This window comes from Scyliorhinus torazame, chromosome 11, assembly GCF_047496885.1.
Source record: "Scyliorhinus torazame isolate Kashiwa2021f chromosome 11, sScyTor2.1, whole genome shotgun sequence".
Lineage (NCBI taxonomy): Eukaryota > Metazoa > Chordata > Chondrichthyes > Carcharhiniformes > Scyliorhinidae > Scyliorhinus > Scyliorhinus torazame.
Genome location: NC_092717.1, coordinates 44,237,387 through 44,265,158, shown reverse-complemented (window position 1 = coordinate 44,265,158; position 27,772 = coordinate 44,237,387). Strand labels below are relative to the sequence as shown.

Sequence of the window (27,772 nt, the reverse complement as noted above, 5' to 3'; positions counted from 1 at the left end):
CTGTGCGGAGTCTGCACGTTCTCCCCGTGTGTGCGTGGGTTTCCTCCAGGTGCTCCGGTTTCCTCCCACATGCCCAAAGATGTGCAGGTTAGGTAGATTGGCCATGCTAAATTGCCCTTGGTGTTCAAAATTGCCCTCAGTGTTGGGTGGGGTTACTGGGTTATGGAGATAGGGTGGAGATGTGGGCTTGGGTAGGGTGCTCTTTCAAAGAGCCGGTGCAGACTCGATGGGCCAAATGGCCTCCTTCTGCACTGTAAATTCTATGAAACTTGCCTACACATCTGCTCTTCTATTTCTCTCAGACTGTTAGGGGGGCAGAAATGTGTTTGCTTCTTTTTGGTTTTTAAGTTCTATCCATATGGTTTCATTTTATAATAATCTTTATTGTCACAAGTAGGCCTACATTAACACGGCAATGAAGTTACTGTGAAAAGCCCCTGGTCGCCACATTCAGGCGCCTGAACAGGTACATGGAGGGAGAATTCAGGATGTCCAAATTATCTAACAGCACGTTTTTCGGGACTTGTGGGAGGAAACCGGAGCACCCAGAGAAAACCCATGCAGACACAGGGAGAACATGCAGACTCCACACAGTCAGTGACCCAAGCTGGAATTGAACTTGGAACCCTGGAGCTGTGAAGCAACAGTGCTACCCACTGTGCTACCATGCCACCCTTTGAAGAGTCTTCTAAGCTGTTGTGCCTCCTTACTGCTGTAATTGATTCCTTGATCAAAATTGCAACACTCCCTCCTTCCCTGTCTCGCTGCCAGATCCTATCCTTAAATATTGAGCTGCCAATCCTGCCCCTCTCTCAACCATGTCTCAGTGACATCAATGACATCATACTTCCATGTTTAATATTGCGCCCTAATCTCATCTGTCTTGTTCGTCAGACTTGGTGCATTAAAATAAATACCATCTAAACTTGCCAAGCTCCCTTGTGATTTTACTGGCCTATAATGTCTATGCTGTCCTGTCTCATCTCATTTTGGCATCTCCCCCTGCTGAATCTTCTCAGAATCCCACCTCCCTGCCAAGTCAGTTTAAATCCTCTCCAATAGCACTAGCAAACCTCCCTGAAAGGGCACTGGTCTTATTTCGGTTCAGGTGCAACCTGTTAGCCTTGCACAGGTCCCACCATCCCCCAAAACGGTCCCAATGTCCCAGAAATCTAAAGCTCTCCCTCCTGTACCATTTCTCCTGCCATGCATTCATCTGGACTAACCTCCTATTTCTATACTCACTAGCGTGTAGTATCAGACGTAAGCCAGAGATTACTACCTTCTGAAGTCCCTTTTTCTATTTCTATCGTTGGTACCAATATGTACCACGATAGCTGTCTGTTTGCCCTCCCCTCCCTTCAGAATGACCTGCAGCAGTTCAGTGACATCCCTGACCCTAGCACCAGGGAGGTAACAAAAATGCCCATCTGTTCCCCTTACAATTCAATCCCCTACTACTATAGCCCTAATGTTCTTTCTCTTCCCCTCTTGGGCAGCAGACCCACCCATGGTGCCATAAAGTTGGCTGCCACTGCTTTCCCTTGCACCGTCATCTCTCCCAACTGTATCCAAAACAGTACAGCTGTTAGAAAGGGGGATGGCTTTGTTATTGAGTGATTATTTGTATGTTGCCCTGATTTGAATAAAAATAATTTAAAAGACAGGAATGGACGCAGCGGACTCCTGTACTACCTTGACTCTGCCTGGTGGTCACCCATGCCTTTTCTGCCTGTTCAATCTTCATCTGCAATGTGACCACCTCACTAAACGTGATATCCATGACTTGCTCAGCACTAGGACTGGACAAGGTGCATCCAAGGATACTGAAGGAAGGGAGAGTGGAACTTGCAAAGGCACTGGTCAATATTTTTCAGTCTTCTTTAGACTCAGGGTGGTGCCAGAGGACTGGAAAATTGCAAACGTTACACCCTTGTTCAAAAAAGGGTGTAAAGGTGTGTCTGCCCATCAACTATGGTGGGGAAACTTATAGAAACAATAATTTGGGGCAAAATTACTAGGCACATGGACAAATGCAGGTCAATTAACAAAAGTCTAACTTGATTTTTGAAGAGACAAAACCGAGGGTCGATGAGGGCAATGGTTTTGATGTGGTGTGCATGAACTTCTGGAAGGCATTTGATACGACGCTGCACAACAGGCTTATGAGCAAAGTTATAGCTCATGGGATGAAAGGGACAGCAACAACATGGATATAAAATTGGTTGAGTGGCAGGAAACAGTAGTGATTTCAGGCTAGAGGAAGGTTTGGAGTGAAATTTCCCAGAAGTCAGTGTTGGGTCCCTTACCTTCCTTGATATATATTGATAACCTAGACCTCAGTATACAGGTCACAATTTCAAAATTTTCAGATGATATAAAACTTGTAAGTATTGTAAACTGTGAAGAGAACAGTGTAGAACATCAAAAGGGCATAGACAAGTTGGCAGAATGGGTGGACAGTCAGCAGATGAATGTCAATACAGAGAAATGTGAAGTGATTCATTTTGTAGGAAGGACATGGAGAGATAGTATAAAATAACTTTAAAGCAGGTGCAGGATCTGAGGGACCTGAGTGCACATTTGCATAAGTCATTGAAGGTGGGAGGATAGGTTGAGAGGAGTTAATAAAGCACACAGCATCCTAAACTTAATTGTATAAGTCACTGTATAAGTTTGGCCTAAGCTGGCCTAATGCATCCAGTTCTCGCTTCACTTCAGGAAGAAAAAAGGTGAAGGCATTGGGGAGCGTGAAGAAAATGATTTGTGAAAATGAAGTTCTTCATCCCTGGAACCAGTTATGAAACTAGATTGGAGAAGTTAGGACTGTTTTCCTTGAAGAAAAAAAAGCTGAGAGGGGATCTGATAAAGGTATTTAAAATCATGAGCGGTCTGGGCAGAGAAGATGGGGAGAAACTGTTTCCACTAGTAGGGAAGTAGTTAAAAACCAAGTTTTGAAGATAGTGGACTGGATTCACCGTTTCTGAGCCTAAGTGCGGAGGGCCTGTGGCGTTTTACATTTAAAAAATTTGGCGGTGGACCCTCACCGATCCTGTTACCGGTGAGGGGCTATTATCCACTCCACGTAAAAATCCTGGCTCTCAAGATAAAAACGGCTGGAGAATGGCCGGGTGTCTGTGGCCACACATGCGCACGGCAATGACCTGCATCGGTCGCCCCGTAAAACATGGTGTCATCCGTGCGTGGACCCGACCTACCAGATTGTGTTCCTCTGGCCACCCCCACCAGTCCCCCACAGCCCTCGCGGAAGCCTCCCTGGTCAGCAGCCCGGCTCCTGCCCGACTGGCGGCTCTGGACACAGTCCTCAGCTGCCACACCGGGTTCCTGCCCGCTGAGACCACACGTCAACCGCGTAGTCGGGAACTCAGCCCATTGGAGGTGGAGCATCGGGGGAGGGCCCTCAGGTGATGCGCTAAGGCCGTCCCAATGGCTTGCGGTGCACGACCCGTTGACGTCATTTCGGAGGAGGCAGAGCATACGAAACCTGCGTCAAACCAGGCGCCGCCCCCGATTTTGGCATCAAAGGGATTCTCTGCCCGATCACCGATTATGAAATTGGCATCGAGGAACGGTGAATCCCGCCCATAATGTCTGTGGGAAAGTATACTGTAGTTTTCCAGAATGCCAGACTACAGATGTGACAATGTAACAAAGTGAGTACAGCTAGTAAGTTAGATACCAATGCGAGTGATGGTAAAGACCACTATTCGGAAGTCACAATTCAAAACTTGTAAACCAATAGGGAGCAGAGAGGGAGGTGGTATCAAACCATGCAGGTATAAAGTTACTGGCACACGTATTGCCCGCTTTCTTCGCCTTTGTTCTCCTTCCATTATTTTCCTCCTTATGCCCCACTGGGCTTTTGTTTCTTTTGTTTTGTATTTTTGTAGTTATTGAAGTTTTCTAAGTTTTTACAATAAAACTCAATCTCGCACGACCACCGGACACTCGTCTCTTATTTGAAAAATTTGAGATCCTACAAACTCATGAAAGGATCACTGCTCTGGTTCTTGTCACTCAGTCAATTTCATATCCGTGGAGTTACTGTGCCTTTCATTCCATGAGCTATAACTTTGCTCAAGCCTGCTGTGTAGCACTATATCGAATGCCTTCTATAAGTCCATGTACAAGAGGGCACAGGTTTAAAGTAATTTGCAAAAGAGATATGAGAAAAACCATTTCCGCACAGTGAGTGGCTATGTGTGGCCCGGAATACACTGTCTGAGAGTGGAGGTAGGTTTAATTGCGGCATTAAAAAGGGAATTGGATTGTTCTTTGAAAAGGAACAATGTGCAGGATTATGGGAAGAAGATGGGAGAATGGCACTAATTGCTCCTTCAGAGAGCCTGTGCAGACATGATGGGTTGAATGGCCTACTGCACTGTTTAAAAAAAAAAGAAAGAAATTCTGTTATTTGTGTAATTCGAGACTTTGCTTGAGCTCTCGTGTTTTCAGCAGCATTCCCTGTCACGCTGCTCACATCAGAGGAAATGACCTGTTTTGTGTTAGTTTTGTGGTTGTAAAGCAGTGTTCTTTGTATAATTTTTGATTTAGCAGAAATAATCGTAGCTGGTCACAAGATTTGCAATGATCAGTTACTCTTTGGCTGCCTCACCACCGTCAGATGTACAATTGACCATACACTGCATAGTTAGAAATCTGTTACTTACTGGTCATCATTTCCTGCTAACATGTTTTGATTTCAACTTATTTCTGGTGATGCAATTCATAACTTTCTTTTAAAAAAAAATATATATATTTTTTAACACAATTTTCCTCCCTTACAAACAATAACCCCCCCCCCCCCGTAACAAAATAACAAGAAATCGCACAGAGCAAGATATATACATGGTAAAATGATATGTTTACATAGCTTTGTACACTGGCTCTCTCCCGAACATAAGAACTAAGAACAGGAGTAGGCCATCTGGCCCCTCGAGCCTGCTCCGCCATTTAATGAGATCATGGCTGATCTTTGTGGACTCAGCTCCACTCTCCGGCCCGTACACCATATCCTCGAATCCCTTTATTCTTTAGAAAGGCATCTATCTTTTTCTTAAAAACGTTTAAAGAAGGAGCCTCAACTGCTTCACTGGGCAAGGAATTCCAGAGATTCACAACCCTTTGGGTGAAGAAGTTCCCCCTACACTCCGTCCTAAATCTACCTCCCCTTATTTTGAGGCTATGCCCCCTAGTTCTGCTTTCCCCGACCAGTGGAAACAACCTGCCCGCATCTATCCTATCTATTCCCTTCATAATTTTATATGTCTCAATAAGATCCCCCCACATCCTTCTAAACTCCAATGAGTACAGTCCCAGTCTACTCAACCTCTCGTCATAATCTAATCCTCTCAACTCTGGGATCAACCCAGAATCAGAGTGCAGAATCTCCTCTGCACTCCCTCCAGTGCCAATATGTCCTTTCTCAGGTAAGGAGACCAAAACTGAACACAATACTCCAGATGCGGCCTCACCAACACCCTATACAATTGCAGCATAACCTCACTAGTCTTGAACTCCATCCCTCTAGCAATGAAAGACAAAACTCGATTAGCCTTCTTAATCACCTGCACACCAACTTTTTGCGACTCGTGCACCAGCACACCCAGGTCCCTCTGCACAGCAGCATGTCTTAACATCTTACCGTTTAAATAATAATCCATTCTGCTGTTATTCCTCCCAAAATGGATCGCCTCACACTTGGCAACATTGAATTCCATCTGCCAGACCCTAGCCCATTCACCTAACCTATCCAAATCCTTCTGCAGACTTCCGGTATCCTCTGCACTTTTTGCTTTACCACTCATCTTAGTGTCGTCTGCAAACTTTGACACATTGCACTTGGTCCCCAACTCCAAATCGTCTATGTAAATTGTGAACAACTGCGGGCCCAACACTGATCCTTGAGGGACCCCACTAGTTACAGGTTGCCAACCAGAGAAACACCCATTTATCCCCACTCTCTGCTTTCTGTTAGTTAACCAATCCTCTACCCATGCTACCACTTTACCCTCAATGCCATGCATCTTTAGTTTATGCAGCAACCTTTTGTGTGGCACCTTGTCAAAAGCTTTCTGGAAATCCAGATATACCATTGGCTCCCCGTTATCTACTGCACTGGTAACATCCTCAAAAAATTCTACCAAATTAGTCAGACACGACCTACCCTTTGTGAACCCATGCTGCGTCTGCCCAATGGGACAATTTCCCTCCAGGTGCCCCGCTATTTCCTCCTTATTGATAGAATCCAGCATTTTCCCTACAACCGAAGTTAAGCTTACTGGCCTATAATTACCCGCTTTCTGCCGACCTCCTTTTTTAAACAGTGGTGTCACGTTTGCTACTTTCCAATCCTCTGGGACCACCCCAGAGTCTAGTGAATTTTGATAAATTATCACTAGTGCGTTCACAATTTCCCTAGCCATCTCTTTTAACACTCTGGGATGCATCCCATCAGGGCCAGGAGACTTGTCTACCTTTAGCCCCATTAGCTTGCCCAATACTGCCTCCTTAGTGATTACAATCATCTCAAGGTCCTCACCTATCATATCCTTATTTCCATCAGTCACTGGCATGTTATTTGTGTCCTCCACTGTGAAGACTAACCCAAAAAACCTGTTCAGCTCCTCAGCCATTTCCCCGTCTCCTATTATTAAATCTCCCTTCTCATCTTCCAAAGGACGAATATTTACCTTAGCCACTCTTTTTTGTCTTATATATTTGTAGAAGCTTTTACTATCTGCTTTTATGTTCTGAGCCAGTTTACTTTCATAGTCTACCTTACTCTTCTTTATGGCTTTTTTAGTAGCTTTCTGTTGTCCCCTAAAGACTTCCCAGTCCTCTAGTCTCCCACTAATTTTTGCCACTTTGTATGTTTTTTCCTTCAATTTGATACTCTCCCTCACCTCCTTAGATATCCACGGTCGATTTTTCCCCTTTCTACTGTCTTTCATTTTTTGTCGGTATGAACCTTTTCTGAACACTGTGAAAGATCGCTCGGAAGGTTCTCCACTGTTTCTCAACTGCTTCACCATGAAGTCTTTGCTCCCAGTCTACCTTAGCTAGTTCTTCTCTCATCCCATTGTAATCGCCTTTGTTTCAGCACAAAACGCTAGTGTTTGATTTTACCTTGTCATCCTCCAACTGTATTTTAAATTCCACCATATTGTGGTCGCTCCTTCCAAGAGGATCCCGAACTATGAGATCATTAATCAATCCTGCCTCATTACACAGGACCAGATCTAGGACCGCTTGTTCCCTTGTAGATTCCATTACATACTGTTCCAGGAAATTATCCCGGGCACATTCTATAAACTCCTCCTCAAGGCTGCCTTTACCAACCTGGTTAAACCAATCGATATGCAGATTAAAATCTCCCATGAGAACCGCTGTACCATTTCTACATGCATCCGTTATTTCTTTGCTTATTGCCTGCCCTACCATCCTGTTACTATTTGGTGGCCTATAGACTACTCCTATCAGTGACCTTTTCGCCTTACTATTCCTGATTTCCACCCAAATTGATTCAACCTTGTCCTCCATAGCACCAATATCATCCCTTACTATTGCCCGGATGCCATCCTTAAACAACAAAGCTACGCCACCGCCCTCACCGTCCATTCTATCCTTTCGTATAGTCTGATACCCTTGGATATTTAACTCCCAGTCGTGACCATCTTTTAACCATGTTTCAGTAATGGCCACTAAATCATAGTCATTCACGATGATTTGCGCCATCAACTCATTTACCTTATTTCGTATACTACGAGCATTCAGGTAAAGTACACTTATGCTGTTTTTTATGTCTTTGTTATGAATCCTAACACCTTGATCAGTAACTTTTCGCAATTTATTTCTCCTCTTACCCTTTCTCCTAATTTTCCTTGTCTTTGAACCCATATCTCTACATAATAACCTGTCATGTAACCTGCTGCCTTGATCTCCATTAACCATTATACCGTCCATAGCTTTACACTTCCCTTCCCCCCAACTTGCTAGTTTAAAGTCCTTGTAACCAACCTATTTATCCTATTCGCTAGAACACTGGTCCCAGAATGGTTCAGGTGAAGACCGTCCCAACGGTACAGGTCCCTCCTGCCCCAGTACTGATGCCGATGCCCCATGAAATGGAATCCCTCTTTCCCGCACCACTCCTTTAGCCACGTGTTAACTTCTCTAATTTTCTCAACCCTATGCCAATTGGCACGTGGCTCGGGTAGTAATCCAGAGATTATAACCCTGGAGGACCTGCTCTTTAATTTAGTCCCTAGTGTTTGATAATCCCCAAACAGGTCCTCTTTCCTAGTCTTACCTATGTTGTTAGTCCCAACGTGGACCACAACAACTGGATCCTCCCCCTCCCTCTCCAAAATCCTTTCAAGCCGATCAGAGATGTCCCTCACCCTGGCACCGGGCAGGCAACACACCATGCGGGACTCTCGATCTGGCTTACAAAGGATGCCATCAATCCCCCTAATTATAGAATCCCCTACAACTACCACTTGTCTTTTTGCTCCCCCCTCTTGAATGGCTTCCTGTACCACGGTGCAGTGGTCAGTCAACGCATCCTCCCTACAGCCCTCTTCCTCATCCACACAAGTACCTCATACCTGTTGGACAAGGTCAAGGGCTGAGGCTCCTCAACTCCTAAACTCAGGATCCCCCTACCTGCCTCCCTTGCAGTCACACCACTCTGTCCCTGGCCACTGTCCGAATTAACAGAACTTATTCTACCGGGTGTGACTGCCTCCTGAAACAAAGCGTCCAGGTAATGTTCCCCCTCCCTGATGTGCCGCAGTGTGTGCAGCTCGGTCTCCAGCTCATCAATTCTGAGCCGAAGTTCCTCGAGCAGCCAACACTTTCTGCAGATGTGGTCACTGACGGTCTCAATGGGATCCACCAGTTCCATCATCATACAGCAACAGCACATCACCTGTCCAGCCATATTCAACTAGTTAATTAATTTAAATCATTTAAAAAAAAAATAGAACCTCAAGGATAAACCCGAACACCAACAAAAACACAGCCCTCTTTCGCCACTCACCCGAACTCAGTCACTCACCTAAACTCAGATGCACTCTGTTCCAATCAGCACTCCAACTCAGTCACTCACCTAAACTCAGATGCACTCTGTTCCAATCAGCACTCCAACTCAGTCACTCACCTAAACTCAGATGCACTCTGTTCCAATCAGCACTCCGTGACTAAAGGCACTCCTGCCACACCTTTTGTGCACTCACCTCTCCCGGCTCTCTCCTCCCGCGCTTTTTAAATCTCCCGTCTCTCTCCTCCGGCGCTGTTTTCGCTGTCCCGGCTCTCTCTGCTCCCGCGCTGTACGCTGCACGTACCAGTCTCCCCAACCCTTTGTGTTGTCTCTTGCTCATCCACCCTCCCAGGCAATCCCCCATTCCCCCCCCCCACCCCCCGGACGTTCCCCCCCCCCCCCCCCCACCCCCCGGACGTTCCCCCCCCCCCCCAGGTTGCTGCTGCTGCTGACCGACCTTCCTCTAACACTCCGCGAGGTAGTCTAGGAACGGTTGCCAACGCCTGTAGAACCCCTGCGCAGACCCTCTCAAGGTGAACTTAATCCTCTCCAGCTTTATGAACCCAGCCATGTCGTTTATCCAGGCCTCCACGCTGGGGGGCTTCACCTCCTTCCACATTAGCAAGATCCTTCGCCGTGTTACTAAGGACGCAAAGGCCAGAATGCCGGCCTCTTTCGCCTCCTGCACTCCCGGCTCATCTACTGCTCCAAATATTGCTAGCCTCCAGCTTGGCTTGACCCGGACTTTCACCACCTGAGATATTGTTCCCGCCACTCCTCTCCAGAACCCCTCCAGTGCCAGGCATGACCAAAACATATGGACATGGTTCGCCGGGCTCCCTGAGCACCTTCCACATCTGTCCTCTACCCCAAAGAACCTACTCAACCTCGCCCCCGTCAAGTGCGCTCTGTGAACCACCTTAAATTGTATCAGGCTGAGCCTGGCACACGAGAAGGAGGAATTAACCCTACCTAGGGCATCAGCCCATAGCCCCTCCTCAATCTCCTCCCCCAGCTCCTCCTCCCATTTACCCTTCAGCTCCTCTACCAGCGCTTCCCCCTCTTCTTTCATCGCCTGGTATATTGTCGACACCTTGCCCTCCCCGACCCATACACCCGAGATCACCCTGTCTTGAATTTCTTGTGCCGGGAGCAATGGGAATTCCCTCACCTGTCGCCTCACAAACGCCCTCACCTGCATATATCTAAAGGCATTTCCCAGCGGTATCTCGAACTTCTCCTTCAGTTACCTAGGCTCGCAAACGTCCCGTCAATGAACAGGTCCCCCATTCTTCTAATCCCCGCCCGATGCCAGCTCTGAAACCCCCCGTCCATCTTCCCCGGGACAAACCGGTGGTTACCCCTGATCGAGGACCACACCGATGCTCCCATTGCACCCCTCTGCTGTCTCCACTGGCCCCAGATCCTTAGCGTTGACGCCACCACCGGGCTCTTGGTGTACCTTGTCGGCGAGAGCAGCAGCGGTGCCGTCACCAACGCCCCCAGGCTCGTTCCTTTACAGGACGCCATCTCCATCCTCTTCCATGCCGCCCCCTCTCCCTCCATAACCCACTTGCGGATCATCGCCACATTTGCTGCCCAATAGTAGCTCCCTAGGTTTGGCAGCGCCAACCCTCCTCGGTCCCTACTGCGTTCCAGGAACCCTCTCCTTACCCTCGGGGTCCTATTCGCCCACACAAACCCCATTATACTCCTACCTACTCTCTTGAAAAAGGCCTTGGTGATCACGATGGGAAGGCACTGAAACACAAACAGAAACCTCGGAAGGACTACCATTTTGACCGACTGCATTCTACCCGCTAGCGAGAGCGGTAACATGTCCCATCTTTTGAAGTCCTCCTCCATTTGCTCCACCAACCTCGTCAGATTCAGTTTATGTAGGGCCCCCCAACTCCTGGCTATCTGGATCCCCAGATACCGACAGCTCCCCTCCGCCCTCCTCCCCCTATCCCTCTTTCTTGGTCGCCTGCCTGTAATACAAAGAGCTCACTCTTCCCTACTTTGAGCTTATAGCCCGAAAACTCCCCAAACTCCCTTAGAGTGTGCATGACCTCCACCATCCCCTCCATTGGATTCGCCACGTACAGCAACAGGTCATCCGCATAAAGCGACACCCGATGCTCTTCTCCCCCTCGGACCACCCACCTCCATTTACTAGACTCCCTCAGTGACATGACCAAGGGTTCGATCGCCAATGCAAACAACAGGGGGGACAGGGGGCACCCCTGCCTCGTCCCTCAGTACAGCCGAAAGTACTCCGACCTCCGCCGGTTCGTCACTACACTCGCCACCGGGGCTCTGTAAAGGAGCTTAACCCAACTGATAAACCCTCCCCCGAACCCAAATCTACGCAGCACCTCCCAGAGGTTCTCCCACTCTACTCGGTCAAAGGCCTTCTCCGCGTCCATAGCTGCCACTATCTCCGCCTCTCCCTCCTCCGATGGCATCATTATCACGTTTAAGAGCCGCCGCACATTGGTGTTTAATTGCCTGCCCTTTACGAATCCCGTCTGGTCCTCGTGGATCACCCCCGGGACACAGTCCTCGATCCTCGTGGCCAGCACTTTTGCCAGCAACATAGCATCCACATTGAGGAGCGAGATCGGCCTGTACGATCCACATTGCAGTGGGTCCTTGTCCCGCTTTCGGATCAAATAAATTGTCGCTTCCGACATTGTCGGGGGCAGGGTCCTCTCTTGCCTCATTAAAGGTCCTCACTAGTAGCGGGGCCAACAGGTCTACGTACTTCCTGTAGAACTCCACCGGGAACCCGTCCGGTCCCGGGGCCTTCCCCGCCTGCATACTCCCCAAACCCTTGCTCAGCTCCTCCAACCCAATTGGTGCCCCCAAACCAGCCACCTCTTGCTCCTCCACCCAATCTCAGTTGGTCTAGGAATCGTCTCATCCCCTCTTCCCCCTCTGGGGGTTGGGATCTGTACAGCTCTTCATAGAAGGCCTTAAATACCTCATTTATTTTCGTCGCACTCCGAACCATGGCTCCCCCTATTTCCCTCGCTGCCATCCTCTTACGGAGCTGGTGTGCCAGCATCTGACTAGCCTTTTCCCCATACTCGTAGGTCGCCCCCAGCGCTTTCCTCCACTGTGCCTCCGCCTTACCTGTGGTCAACAGGTCAAACTCCGCCTGGAGCCGTCGTCTTTCCCCAAGTAATCTCTCCTCCGGGGCCTCTGCGTATCTCCTGTCCACTCTCAAAATCTCCCCCACTAACCTCTCCCTTTTCATGCCCTCTGTCTTCTCCCTATGAGCCCTGATGGAGATTAGCTCTCCCCTGGTCGCCGCCTTCAACGCCTCCCATACCACCCCCACCCACACCTCCCCGTTGTCGTTGGCCTCCAAGTACCTTTCGATGCACCCCCTCACCTTCCCACACACCACCTCATCTGCCAGCAGTCCCACATCCAGCCGCCACAGCGGGCGTTGGTCCCTCTCCTCTCCCAGCTCCAGTTCCACCCAGTGCGGGGCGTGATCCGAAACGGCTATGGCCGAATACTCCGTCCCCTCCACCCTCGGGATGAGCGCCCTGCCCAGAACACAAAAATCTATCCGGGAGTAGGCTTTGTGCACATGGGAAAAAAGAAAATTCCCTGGCCTGCGGCCTTGCAAGCCTCCATGGGTCCACTCCCCCCATCTGATCCATAAACCCCCTAAGCACCTTGGCCGCCGCCGGCCTCTTTCCAGTCCTTGATCTGGAGCGGTCCAGTGCTGGGTCCAACACTGTATTGAAGTCCCCTCCCATTATCAGGCCTCCTACCTCCAGATCCGGAATGCGCCCCAACATGCGCTTCATGAATCCAGCATCATCCCAGTTCGGGGCGTATACATTTACCAACACCACCCACGTCCCTTGCAACCTACCGCTCACCATCACATATTACCCTCCATTATCCACTACGATAGTCTTGGCCTCAAATGACACCCGCTTCCCCACCAATATTGCCACCCCACTATTCTTCGCGTCCAGTCCCGAGTGGACTACCTGTCCTACCCATCCCTTTCTTAATCTGACCTGGTCCGCCACCTTCAGATGTGTCTCTTGGAGCATGACCATGTCTGCCTTCAGTCCCTTTAAGTGCGCGAACACTCGGGCCCTCTTCACCGGCCCATTCAGACCCCCCCCCCCCCCCCCCCCCGACTAGCCATCTCCTTTTCTAGGCCAGTCCCGTGTCCGCACCTCCCTCACCCTCCAGTCCCCCAGCCGGGGAACCCCCGCCCCGACCACCTCTTCTGTGTGTCCCATTCCATTTCGGCCAGTGCAGCAGCCCCCCCCCCCCCCCCCCCCCCCCCCCCCCCCCCCCCCCCCACTAGACCCCTGTCTAGCTTTTTTGCTCCCCCATATCACTCCCGTAAGTCAGCTGACACCTGCTGACCCCGGCTTCCCCCGCCGTCCCATTGACCTCCCCGTGTGGGAGTGTCCCAATCAGTATGCGTTCCTTTGTTCCCCTTCCCGCCTTTCTTCCTCAGGAAAAGGCGTGGACAGGAAAAACCCTGCGCTTTCCAAAGCCTGCCCCGCCCCCTCTGGTGTAGCTCCTGTCGCGGTCTTGTCTCTCTCTCCCCCAGCCCATGTAACATTTCCTGCGCGTGATTGACCCCCTATATACAACAACCATCACACATCAAACCTCAAACATCCCCCACACTCTCACAAACCCTCAGTTAGAGTCCAACTTTTCGGTTTGGATGAAGGTCCACGCCTCTTCAGGCATTTCGAAGTAATAGTGTTGGCCCTTCTATGTGACCCACAGTCGCGCTGGCTGCAGCATTCCGAATTTCACTCCTTTCCGGTGCAACACCGCTTTGGCCCGGTTGAAACCCGCTCTCCGCTTTGCAACCTCCGTGCTCCAGTCCGGGTATATTCGGATCTCTGCATTGTCCCACTTACTGCTCCGCTCCTTCTTGGCCCATTTCAGGACCCTCTCTCTGTCCGTGAACCGGCGAAATCTCACCACCATCACCCTCGGCGGCTCATTTGCCTTGGGCCTCCTCGCCAGCACCCGGCGTGCCCCGCCCAGCTCCAGCGACCTCGAAGGGGCCTCCGCGCCCATCATCGCCCCGAGCATCGTGCTCGCGTATGCCCCGGCATCGGCCCCCTCCACTCCTTCAGGGAGACCCAGGATCCGCAGATTCTTTCTCCTCGACCTGTTCTCCAGGTCTTCGCGTCTTCCCGCCCACCTCTTGTGTAGCGCCTCGTGCCGCTCCACTCTCACCGCCAGGCCCAAGAGCTCGTCCTCATTCTCACTGACTCTTTTCTGTACCTCCTGGATCTTTACCTCGTGGGCCTTCTGGGTCATCCCTAGTCCTTCAATTGCCGACAACATAGGCGCCAGCATCTCCTTGCGCAGCTCCTCGAAGCAGCGCGTGATGAACTCCTGCAGCTCCGGCCCGCATTCCGCTTTGTCCCTGGCTGCCGCCATTTGGGGTTTTTTCCCCTCACTTCTCCCGCTGCTCCAATGCTGCTTTTTTGGCCGTTTCACTTCTGGTCCGGTCCATAAAAGTTGGAGGGGGACCTCTCTCTTCCCTTCCCCACAGGCTGTCTTCGAAAAAAATTCCGTTGGGGCTCCTCTAACGAGCCCGAAAATCCGTAATAGCGGGAGCTGCCGAATTGTGCGGCTTAGCTCCGCATAACCGGAAGTCAATTCGTAACTTTCTTTGGATAGCAAACAAATATCTGCATATTTTGAGTTCCGTTGCAAAATATATTTTTTTCATGGATGAAGTCAATAAAATTTGCTTATTGAAGTTATTCTTGATGTGCTGAACTTATGCTTTTTTACTTTTGTTTCAGGGGACAGCGTTCTAGGAGGAAAGTATGGTTCAGGAAATGCGCACATTTCACAGATCTCAGCTGGTATATTTCTATTTTTTTCAAATGAGTGATTGTGCTAGGGAGAGGGCTGACACTGGGTAAGGGGTTGATGTCTTTCTCTTCTAGGGTTCAAGGATTTCAGCTGCAATTTTATTCGGCAGTTTTCCAAGAGTGTTGTGTTTGCTGGGCTGCACCGATGTTAAAGGAAGTCAGGAGTTGACATAGAAGCTGATATATGAGAATACGTTGATTAAGACATTATTTTATTTTTGGCAGTGGAGAGTCAGTACATTCAGTATGTATGCTATAAATAAGTGCAAATACAGTGCAGTGTATGTAGTGAGTTATTAGATCAGAGTAAGATTGGTGGAGTAATCATCTCACAATGTTCCTTGGGCATATTCATTGAGGAAGATGCATTAGGCTCAGCCATAACAGTGTCCTGTGAGTTTATCGCCTGAAATATTTTACCCTGCATTGATGCAATTAATTGATATTCCAGATGCCATCTGAAGCTGCACTCAACATAAATAGTGCTTTACTTAATTCACATGACCCAAGCGCTTTAGGTATCAGTAAGTCCATTTAAACAAGCTTTACCAAGGTGTTTCGATGGTCCTAATACATAAGATGCTGATGATTATGTTTCATTATGCTGGAACCTTTTTTATTCTCTTGTTACCTGCCAAAGAACAGGTTTCTAGTGCATTTTTTAAAATCCCTACCATATGCAAGGTTCTTGATTTTATTGTGGCCCTAAATCTAGTTTAGATCACAAAAGAAAAACATTAGAATTTATTGTTGCAATATTTTATTTTTTTTAAATATGTTTATTCAAAGTTTTTCCAACAAAAATTTTCAACCAATTAAACCCCCCCCCCCCCCCCGTAACAGAAAAGAGAAAAGAACAGAACAGAAACATATCAATCAAACATATTACAGAACTTATACAATGGGTTTCTCCCGCACGTAATAACCCTCCCATATGCTTTTTTACAAGTACCCCTAGGGAAAAACCCCCTCCCCCGCCCGCCCAAATACCCCCCCCCCCCTCCCTGAGTTGCTGCTGCTGCTGACCGACCTCATTCTAACGCTCTGCAAGATAGTCTAGGAACGGTTGCCACCGCCTGAAGAACCCCTGCTTAGACCCTCTCAAGGCAAAGTTTATCCTCGCCAGCTTAATGAACCCTGCCATGTCATTTATCCAGGCTTCCACACTGGGGGGCTTCACGTCCTTCCACATGAGCAAGATCCTCCGCTGGGCTACCAGGGACGCAAAGGCCAGAATACCGGCCTCTTTCGCCTCCTGCACTCCCGGCTCGTCCCCCACCCCAAATAATGCCAGCCCCCAACTTGGCTTGACCTGGACTTTCACCACCTTGGACATAGTCTTCGCGAAATCCCTCCAGAACCCATCCAGTGTCGGGCACGACCAGAACATGTGGGCCTGATTCGCCGGGCTTCCCGAGCACCTCCCGCATCTGTCCTCCATCCCAAAGAACCTACTCAGCCTCGCCCCTGTCATATGCGCTCTGTGAATGACCTTAAACTGTATCAGGCTGAGCCTGGCACATGAGGAAGAGGAATTAACCCTACTCAGGACATCAGCCCACATACCCTCTTCAATCTCCTCCCCCAACTCCTCCTCCCACTTGCCCTTCAGCTCCTCTACCGAAGCCTTCCCCTCTTCTTTCATCTCCTGATATATCGCCGAAACCTTGCCTTCTCCGACCCATACACCCAAAATCACCCTGTCCTGAATCCCCTGTGCCGGGAGCAACGAGAATCCCCTCACCTGCCGCCTCACAAACGCCCTCACTTGCATATACCTGAACGTATTTCCCGGGGGTAACCCAAACTTCTCCTCCAGCGCCCCGAGGCTCACAAACGGCACGTCTATAAACAGGTCGCCCATCCTTCTGATCCCTGCCTGATGCCAGCTCCGAAACCCCCCGTCCATCCTTCCTGGGATGAACCGATGGTTCTCCCGGGTCGGGGACCACACCGAGGTTCCCATCTCACCCCTATGTCGTCTCCACTGTCCCCAGATCTTTAGCGTTGCTGCCACCACCGGACTCGTGGTGTAGCCTGTCGGTGAGAGCGGCAGCGGTGCCGTCACCAGCGCCCTCAGGCTCGTTCCTTTGCAGGACGCCACCTCCAACCTCTTCCATGCCGCCCCCTCCTCCTCTATTACCCACTTACGGATCATCGCCACAATGTCTGCACAATAATAGCCACCCAGATTCGGCAACGTCAGCCCTCCCCTTTCCCTACTACGCTCCAGAAACCCCCTCCTTACCCTCGGGGTCTTGTTTGCCCACACAAAACCCATGATGCTCCTACCTACCCGCTTACAAAAGGCCTTGGTAATCATAATCGGAAGGCACTGGAACACAAAAAGAAACCTCGGGAGGACCATCATTTTAATCAACTGTACCCTGCCCGCTAGCGAGAGTGGCAACACATCCCATCTTTTGAAGTCCTCCTCCATCTGCTCCACCAGCCGCTTCAAATTAAGTTTGTGCAGGGCCCCCCAGCTCCTAGCTACCTGGATCCCCAAGTACCGAAAGCTCCTTTCCGCCCTCCTCAACGGTAGGCCGTCTATCCCTCTTCTCTGGTCCCCTGGATGCACCACAAAGAGCACACTTTTCCCTACATCGAGCTTATAGCCCGAGAAGTCCCCAAACTCCCTTAGGATCCGCATGACCTCCACCATCCCCTCCACTGGATCTGCCACGTACAGCAACAGGTTGTCCGCATACAGCGACACCCGATGCTCCTCTCCCCCTCGGACCACCCCCCTCCATTTCCTGGACTCCCTTAATGCCATGGCCAAAGGCTCAATTGCTAATGCAAACAGGGGGTCCCTCGATACAGCCAGAAAAACTCCAACCTCCGCCGATTCGTAGCCACACTCGCCACCGGGGCTCTATGTAGGAGCTTAACCCACCTGATAAACCCCTCCCCAAACCCAAACCTCCGTAACACTTCCGAAAGATACTCCCACTCCACCCGGTCAAAGGCCTTCTCCGCGTCCATAGCTGCCACTATCTCCGCCTCTCCCTCCACCGAGGGCATCATAATCACATTGAGGAGCCTCCACACATTGGTGTTTAGCTGCCTGCCCTTTACAAATCCCGTCTGGTCCTCATGAATCACCCCCGGGACACAGTCCTCAATTCTCGTAGCCAGCACTTTTGCCAGCAACTTAGCATCCACATTGAGGAGCGAGATCGGTCTATACGACCCACATTGCAGTGGGTCCTTGTCCCGCTTCAGGATCAGAGAGATCAGCGCCCCGGACATTGTCGGGGGCAGGGTCCCCCCCCCTCCCTTGCCTCATTGAAAGTCCTCACTAGCAACGGGGCTAACAGCTTCCTGTAAAACTCAACCGGGAACCCATCTGGCCCCGGGGCCTTCCCCGCCTGCATGCTCCCCAGTCCTTTAACCAGCTCTTCCAACCCAATTGGCGCCCCCAAACCAGCCACCTCCTGCTCCTCCACCCTCGGGAACCTCAGTTGATCTAGAAATCGTCGCATCCCCTCTTCCCCCGCTGGGGGCTGAGATCTGTACAGCTCCTCATAAAAGTCCTTAAATGCCTCATTTACTTTCACCGCACTCCGCACCGTAGTTCCCCTGCTATCCTTAACTCCACCTATCTCCCTCGCTGCCATCCTCTTACGGAGCTGATGTGCCAGCATCCGGCTCGCCTTCTCCCCATACTCGTACGTCGCCCCCTGTGCTTTCCTCCACTGTGCCTCTGCCTTCCCTGTGGTCAACAGGTCGAATTCCATCTGGAGACTTCGCCGCTCCCTAAGTAGTCCCTCCTCGGGGGCCTCTGCATATCTCCTGTCTACCCTTAGGATCTCCCCCACTAACCTTTCCCTGCCCTCTCTCTTCTCCCTGTGATTCCCTGATGGAGATTAACTCTCCCCTGACCACCGCCTTCAGCGCCTCCCATACTACGCCCACCTGCACCTCCCCGTTGTCGTTGGCTTTGTTGCAATATTTTAAAGTAGAATATCAACTGCAGAAACTAACAGACTTTTCCCTACTGAGACAGCAATTGTAAAGTTTATATTAAGTATTTTTGAACAGTCTCTTGATGCTAACAATAGTTGCATCAAGTTCCACACTGTTCAGCACGAAACTAAAGTGAGACCAAAGTGTTGGTAGCAAAACAACATTGTTCAATTTTTTTGAATGTTTCCAATTAAGGGGCAATTTAGCTTGGCCAATCCACCTATCCTGCACATCTTTGGATTGTTGGGGTGAGACCCACGCAGACACGGGGAGAATGTGCAAATTCCACACGAACAGTGACCCGGGGCCGGGATCAACCCGGGTGTTCGGCACCGTGAGGCAGCAGTGCTAGCCACTGCGCCACCGTGCCACCGCAAAACAACATTATTAACTAGAATCTAATTAGGGAATCTCTTTATCCAGCATTAACTGTAGACATGAAGAAAACACTTAATGAGGGATGGTTATATGCCAATTTGGCTTGTAGCTGCTTAAAATGAACTTTTCTCACCCATCTGTGGCCTTCAGAAAGCCAGCTGCTCAGTGTGCGCCAGGATATCAGTTCACTTCGCAGCATGTCAGTTCGTGCCATTGATAGACCTGCAATTCAGGGAAAGAGCTGAGTGAGAGGACTCTTTTTTTTCTTCCAAATAAAAATGACCACATGCTGTAGATTCTATCTAAATCACAGTGACTTTCACCATGGGGCAGTATCTCCCTTGGATTCTGTAAAACCCTGATTTTTGATTCATCACCCATCTTCCTCCAACTTCTTCACTGTCCAGTTTGGGAGGACAGCCGTCGCTTGGTGTACCTTTGCCTATCCAGTCATTGTAACAGAAGCTCTACAATCCTGCACCATTATCATGGTAACCCACAAGGATCTTCCCTTCCTCATATGAATGCAGCAACCTTGTGCTATTACCACACACGGAGGCAACTGTTATACTTATCTATTCACCACCACTTTGATTGCTTCCCAGTCTCCATATGCTCAAAGCCCTTGGCTGACATCCAGTCTTGGATGAGCTATAATTTCTTAGAGGTAAACATTGAGAAGACCATCCTGGCACAAACGCCATATCCTCTATAGGAGCCACGCTCTCCTGGCTGATCGCAGTCTTCGGCTGAAAATTTTGAAAGCTTGGCATCCAGGGACAATGGTGACGGTAATGATATTGGACTAGCAATTCAGAAGGCCTCGGCTAAAGCTTTGGTGACTGGGTCCAAATTCCACCATGGCAACTGGTGGAATTTAAATTCAATTAATGAATAAAATCTGGAATTAAAATCTAGTTTCAGGCAGCATGGTGGCGCAGTGGTTAGCACTGCTGCCTCATGGTGCTGAGGACCCAGGTTCGATCACTGTGTGGAGTTTGCACATTCTCCATGTGTCTGCATGGGTCTCACCCCCACAAACCCAAAGATGTGCATGTATGTGGATTGCCCACGCTAAATTTCCCCTCAATTGGAAAAAAATTAATTGGGTACTTTAAATTTAAAAAATATAAATAAATTGAAGAAAAACTAGTCTCCGTAATGGTGATCATGACAATATTAGATTGTCATAAGACCTATCTGGTTCATGAATATCCTTCACCAGTGGAAATCTGCCATTCATATTTGGCCTGGCCTACATATGACTCCAGACCCACAGCCATTTAGTTGACTCTTAACTTCCCTCTGAAATGGTCCAGCAAGCCAATCTGTTGTACCAAATCACTACAGAAAAATCAATAAAGAATTAAAACTGGATAGAACACTTGATATCGACCTAGGTACTGGAAAAGACACTCGTACATTGTGCACAGTCAACCCTGCAGTAAGCCCTCCTTATTAACTCTGGGGTCTTGTGCCAAAATTAGGAGAGCCGCCTGATAGATGAGTGAAACAACAGTAACAACCTGGCATAGTCATACTCACCGAATGATACCTTGCAGCCAATGGTCCAGACTCCTCCATCACCATCCTTGGGTACGTTCGATCCCACTGGCAAAGCAGATCTGGCAAAGGCAGCAGCAGCAGCACCACAGTTGCCCTGGGAGTACTCAACATTGACTCTGGACCCCATGAATTCTCATGACTTAAGGTCAAAAGTGGGCAAGAAAACCTCCTACAATTAACCCCTCCTGCTCTCTCTCAGGTGATGAATCAGTACTCCTCCATGTTGAACACCACTTGGAAGACGTACGAAGGGTAACATGGGCACAAAGTGCACTCTGGCTGGGGGGGGGGGTTTCAAATACCTTTGACATTGGTTTTGGTTGTTGTGTCCAATAATCTCAGCCTCAGAACGTTGTTGCTGGAGTTCCTCAGGGTAGTATCCTAGGCCCAAACACCTTCAGCTGCTTCATCAAGGACTTCCCGGAAAGCCAGAACCTGGAATGTTCACTGACCTTGCAGTGTTCTGTACCGTTCACAATTTCTCAGCTACCGAAGCAGTCCATGCCCATATGTAGCAAGACCTTGGACAACATTTAAGCCTGGGTTGATAAGTGGCGTAATATTTGTGTCACACAAGTGCCAGGCAATGATCGTTTACAACAGAAGAGAATTTAACCATCCTTCCATTTTGACATCAATGGCATTAACATTGCTGAATATGAGACAGAAGCTGAAGTAGACCACACGACCAGTCGAGCCTGCTCTGCCATTCAGTATGATCATGGCTGATATTGGGCATCAACTCCACTTTCTCTCTTGCGCCCCTTATTCCTTGATTCTGTGAGTGACCAAATATTTGTCTGCCCTAGTCTTTAGGAAACGGTGGTGCTGTGGTAATATCACTGGAGGACATGGATTCAAATCTCAGCACAACAACTGGTGGAAATTCAATTCAATTAATGACATCTGGAATTGAAAGCTAGTCTTCGTAATGGTGACCAAGAAACTATTATCAATTTGTTGTAGAACCCATCTGGTTCAGTTATCTCTTTTAGTGAAGGAAATCTTAAATCCTTTTACGGGAGGAAATCGGCCATCCTGACCTGGCCTGGTATACATATGACTCCAGATCCATGTAAATGTGGTTGACTGCCTCCTGAAATGGCCTAGCAAGCCACTTGGATCAAGGGCAATTAGGGGTAGGCAACAAATGCTGGCCTTGCTGGCGACACCCACATTCCGTTAAAGAGTAAAGAAAAAAAACATATAGTCAACGCTGGTGAATCCCCAACACTCTCAGGTAGAAAATTCCACTGATTTAGAACACTTTGAGTGAAGAAATTTCTCCTCCACACTGTCCTAAATAATGGCCCCTTATCATGAAGATGTGCATTCCCCAGTCGGTTGATGCAACCTTCCAGTGTGTACCCGTCAAACCTCTTGCATGTTTTCATGAGATCACCTTTCATTCTTTTAACCTCCAGTGGAGTATAGGCCCAATTTGCTCAGTTTCTCGGCCTAGAGCACACCTCTCGTCTCGGGTAACATTCTAGTAAAGTTTGTACTGCCTCCAATGCAAGTATATCCTTCCTTAAATATGGAGATCAAAGCTGCACACTACTCCAGGTGCGTTCTCACCATTTCCCTGCACAATTGCAACGAGACTTCTTTATTCTTGTATGCAAATCCCCTTGCCATACAGACCGTGACATTTGCCATCCTTACTGCTTGCTATATCTGCATGCGAACCTTTTACATTCCTTATATGAGTAAACCCAAGCTTCTTTGAACATCAACACTTACAAGTTTTACACCTTTTCTAAAATGTACTGCTTTACTATTCTTATGACCAAAGTGAATAACCACATTAAGCTCCATCTGCCATCCGCCACCTTGTTGCCCACTCACTGAACTGGTCTATATTTCTTTGCAGCCTCTGTGTCCTCCCCCAAAGCTTTCCACCTAGCTTTGTATCATACCAGACCTAGATACATTACTGTCTGTCTGTCTAAATCATTGCAAATAGCTGAGATCCCAGCACTGGTCCTAGCGGCACAACCTACCAACCTGAGAGTGCTGCATTTATGCCCATTCTTTGTTTCCTGTTCATAAACCAATCCTCTATCTGTGCCAATATATTGTCCCAACTCCATGAGCCCTTATCTTGCCTATTAACCTTTGTGTGCAATCTGATCGAGTGGAAATCCAGGTATACCATTTCTACTGGCCGCCATTGTCCAACCTCCAAGTTACATTCTCAAAAGCCTCAAATAAACTTCTCAAACAGGATTTCCCTTTTGTAAAATAAATGTTGACTTTGTCTGATCATACTATGGTTTTCTGAGTGCATCGGGGTGACACACTGCTGCCTCACAGCTCCAAGGACCCAGATTCAATTCCGGCCGTGGGTAACTGTGTGGAGGTTGCACTTTCTCCCCGTGTCTGCGTGGGTTTCCTCTGGGTGCTCTGGTTAACTCCCACAGTCCAAAGATGTGCAGGTTGGGTGGATTGGCCATGCTAAAATTGCTCTTTGGTGTCCAGAGATGTGCAGGTTAGGTGGAATTGTGGGGAATGGGCCTAGGTGGGGTGCTCTTTCGGGTGGGCAGTACCGACTCAATGCACCAAATGGCACTGTCTGGGTTCTATGGTTGAGATTTCGTTAAGAGTTTCCAGCACTTTCTTGACACTGGGAAATTTTGGAAAATCATTGCCAGAGCGCCTGTAGCGATCTCTTTTAGAATTCTAGGATGTACATTAGGCAATCAGGTTTTGGGGTTTATTGGATTTTATCCCCTCCGGTTTCTCTAGTCCTTTATCTCTGCTGATATTAATTACCTCACTTTTTAGCATTTAAGTTACCCTCTATTTCTGGTGTGAAACTTGTGTCTTCCACTGCAAAGACAGACACAAAATATTTGTTCACTGTCTCTGTGATTCCCTCATTCCCCATGATATCATACTCATAAAAGCTCTTATGACCTATTTTTATATTCCTGGCTTGTTTTCCCCATATTCTCTGTTTTCCCTTTTTATTAACTTTTGATAGCTCTTTGCTGTTTCTAAACATTCCGAATCTTCGGTCTTTGCAACCTTTTTTGAGATAATAACTATCCTTAACTGGGTCTGTCTTTTTGCGTTTTTGTTTAAATGTTTTCCACTGTTCAATTGCCACCATATCTTTTATTCTTTAAAGCTTTGACAAAGAGTCATTAGACTCGAAACGTTAGCTCTTTTCTCTCCCTACAGATGCTTCCAGACCGGCTGAGATTTTACAGCATTTTCTCTTTCGTTTCATATTCCGGCATCCGCAGTAATTTGCTTTTAAATCTTTTATTCTAATTACCAATAGACTTTTATATCAACTGGCTTTATTTAAGTTAAAGATTCTTGTTTGTGATTGGAGTATGTAACTTTCACACTTAAACATGAAAATCAGTTATTTTATTATTACTGCAGTAACATTTCTATTCAGACAAAGTTGCACTGCAATGGTAGCTGCATTAATTCTAATTGTGCAACTTCTCCTTCTCTCAGCTTGTGGCAATGCACCAGAACAGCTCAGGGCACCAAGTGGAATAATTACAAGTCCAGGTTGGCCTTTTAACTATCAAACTAGAGTTAACTGTAGCTGGCACATCCAGGCTGATCGGGAGGAAGTCATCACCATCAGGTAAGCATGAGCAATTCGGAACAAATAATCTCTCGCATTATGTGGAATACCCAGCATAAATTCAGGATCAAATATTTTGCAGAAGCCTTTGGCTGGAAACAAAACACTATAATGGATGTCCCTGATGATTGTTGAATATATGGTGTGTTATTAATCTGGCCAGGAGCATCTTGGGTTCAAATCCCTGGCCTTACATTGGTAAATCTCAACTGTGATTGCGTTGAAGCTATTCTAATTGGCATCAAATCAGTGACTCGATGCTAGGAAGGAGAAATCATTTGTGTTTCTGTTAGCAGTGCAGTGACTTCTGCTGAGGGCAGCACGATAGCACAGGGGTAGCACTGCTACTTCACAACTCCAGGGTCCCAGGTTCGATTCCCGGCTTGGGTCACTGTCTGGAGTCTGAAGGTTCTCCCTGCGTCTGCGTGGGCTTCCTCCGGTTTCGTCCCACAAGTCCCGAAAAACGTGCTGTTAGGTAATTTGGACATTCTGAATTCTTCCTCTGTGTACCCGAACAGGTGCCGGAATGTGGCGACTAGGGGATTTTCACAGTAACTTCATTGCAATGTTAATGTAAGCTTACTTGTGACAATAAAGATTATTAATGTTTGCCGCCATTGGATGAGAACAAGTTAACAGTTGGCTTTAAACTTCGCCCTCATTGCCCAAAATTCAGTGTCTGTGCTCAAAATAAAGAGCAACTTGAAGGAAATAATAGAGGGTTTTTGTAGCCAGTGCTGAGAAGTATGAGAGGATTACAAAGAGGAAGATCCATCACCTGGCAATTATACTAAGTTGGAAACTAAATTAGACAAAATGCTCCAAACATAGTCTTGTCCACTCTTGTACAATTTAAAAATCCTCTCTTGATTTATATCTTTTCTGGGGCCCAACATTTTATTTGCTGCCTTGATCACTGACTGGTGGTGTGAGTAACCTCACATTAATATTCTAAATGTGTCTCCTGCTCTGCCTTCAGTATACTTCAAGTGAGTCAATATGCAGGTTCCTTTTGCAAAATTTCATCCCTTTACATAATCTGACTTAAACTACAGATGCCACTCAAGTCCAACAGAATTTGAAAAAGCTGATTCTCATCCGTTGCCATTGATGTCATTTTGTGAACTGTATCACATTTATATACTGTTTTAACTAACACATCTCCAGTCACTTATGAAATGAGAAACAGAGTTCTGAAAAGGATCTCTGACACACCACCAGTGATCAACTCTCATGTTATTTGGCCAAATGGAGTTGTCACTATGTTGAGCTTTATCCTGTTTACATAGAATTTACAGTGCAGAAGGAGGCCATTCGGCCCATCGAGTCTGCACCGGCTCTTGGAAAGAGCACCCCACCCAAAGTCCACACCTCCACCCCATCCCCATAACCCAGTAACCCCACCCAACACAGGGCAATTTTGGACACTAAGGGCAATTTATCATGGCCAATCCACCTAACCTGCACATCTTTGGACTGTGGGAGGAAACCGGAGCACCCGGAGAAAACCCACGCACACACTGGGAGGATGTGCAGACTCCGCACAGACAGTGACCCAAGCCGGAATCGAACCTGGAACCCTGGAGCTGTGAAGCAATTGTGCTATCCACAATGCTACCGTGCTGCCCTGTTGTTATGGGTCGGGATCAGAACCCCAATTTTGGTTAAGATCCTGGACTAGAACCCAACTATTTGCATTTGGTAAAACTGAGAAGAAATGTTACTGCACCACAGGAGTGATAGCAATGACCAGTGAACAGCTTTTATGTTAAAAACAAACTTTAATTTGAACACAGAATTAAGCACATCAGAAAAAAAGAAATAGCTGTACATTTAACAGTTACAACACCTTAGCTTGCTTCCTGAAACCTGTCTCTATATTACTATTAAGCAGCCCATATATTTCAAACACCATTTATGTATGAAGTTAACAACCAGGTTTTACTTTCTTATCTTGGTCCTTTGAGAGAGAAACCATTTTTTTAGGACCAAGCTGAAAACCTTTTGCTCAGCTTAAGCATCATTGGAAAAGACTGCCTGGGAGGGTGGATGAGCAAGAGATAACATGAAGGGTTGGGGAAACTGGCACGTACGGGTGAGGGCCAGTGTACAAAGCAGTGTAAATATATCATTTTGCCATGTATATATCTTGCTCTGCGCGATTTCTCATTTTTTTTTGTTACGAGGGGGGGGTGGTTATTGTTTGTAAGGGAGAAAAATTGTGTTAAAAAACTTTAATAAATATATATTTTTAAAAAAGAATCATTGGAAAAAGCACTTTTTGTCCAGACAGACCCGGCCCCTTCAATTAGCTATATCAGCTGCACTCAAAGCCCACACAATTCTTTTGTCTCTTGTTACAAAATGTGCCTTGATTTGTTTGGCCAGGCTTAAACTGTGACAACATTTCCTTAGCTCTCTATCTGCAAATAGGTAAAATGGCTTTTCATATCTATTAAAAATAGACTTACCCTGCAAAAATCACTCATTACACTTCCAGCAGACATACTGGCCGGGGTTCCAGAAATCCCGGCCAAGTGTTGACGCCGGCGTAAACACCAGAGTGGTGTACGCCGGCGTCAGCGGGCCCCCGGCGCAGCAATTCTCCGGTTTTTAGGGGGCTAGCACGGCGCCGGAGTGATGTTCGCTGCTCCAGCGCCCAAAGGCGGCCCTGCACGGCCGATCCGCGCATGCGTGCCATGGCTGGCGCGGTTCGCGCATGCATGCCACGGCCGTATCCGCGCCGGCGCATGTTCGTGGTTGCCGTCTCCGCACTGGCGCAGAGCAACACGTCGGGGACCGAACAGCAGGCCCGCGCGGAAGGAGGTAGGCTCCCTTCAGATCGTGGCCGCCCGCCGATCGGAAGCCCCCGATCGTGGGTCTGGACCCAATGGATGCCCCCCCGGGAGTCAGATCCTCCCGCCCCCTCACCAGGACGTCCACAGCGGCCACGGGTCCGAGCTCCCATTCGGGTGGTACCAGGTTTGAACCACGTCGTCGGGAGTTCGGCCCGTCGCCCGCGGAGAATCGCTGCGGGGGGCCTTTTTCAGCAGCCCCCGACTGGCGCCGCGGCAACCGCGCGGGCGTGATTGCCACCAATTCTCCGGTCGCCAGAGAATCGGCAGCCCGGCATCGGAGCAGCGTGGCGGGAATCTACGACCACTGTCTAAGCATTTTAATCTAGGTTTTAAAAATATCACTACAAAAATACAAACTATGAAGTAAGACAATTTCTTATATTCATCATGCTGTCCCAACAAAACATGCAGATGTGCACTTCCAGCATGA

At 48.3% G+C, this 27,772-nt stretch overlaps 1 protein-coding gene across 1 annotated transcript in view; it reads left to right on the top strand.

Annotated features, from left to right (window-relative positions):
• The window catches only part of lrp12 (low density lipoprotein receptor-related protein 12), an 84,548-nt gene that overhangs the window by 17,748 nt on the left and 39,028 nt on the right, over positions 1–27,772 (top strand). Inside the window, exons 2-3 of the mRNA XM_072467214.1 lie at positions 14,887–14,949; positions 24,349–24,484. Coding sequence (XP_072323315.1) covers positions 14,887–14,949; positions 24,349–24,484 — 199 coding nt within the window. The remainder of the gene's footprint in view (positions 1–14,886; positions 14,950–24,348; positions 24,485–27,772) is intronic.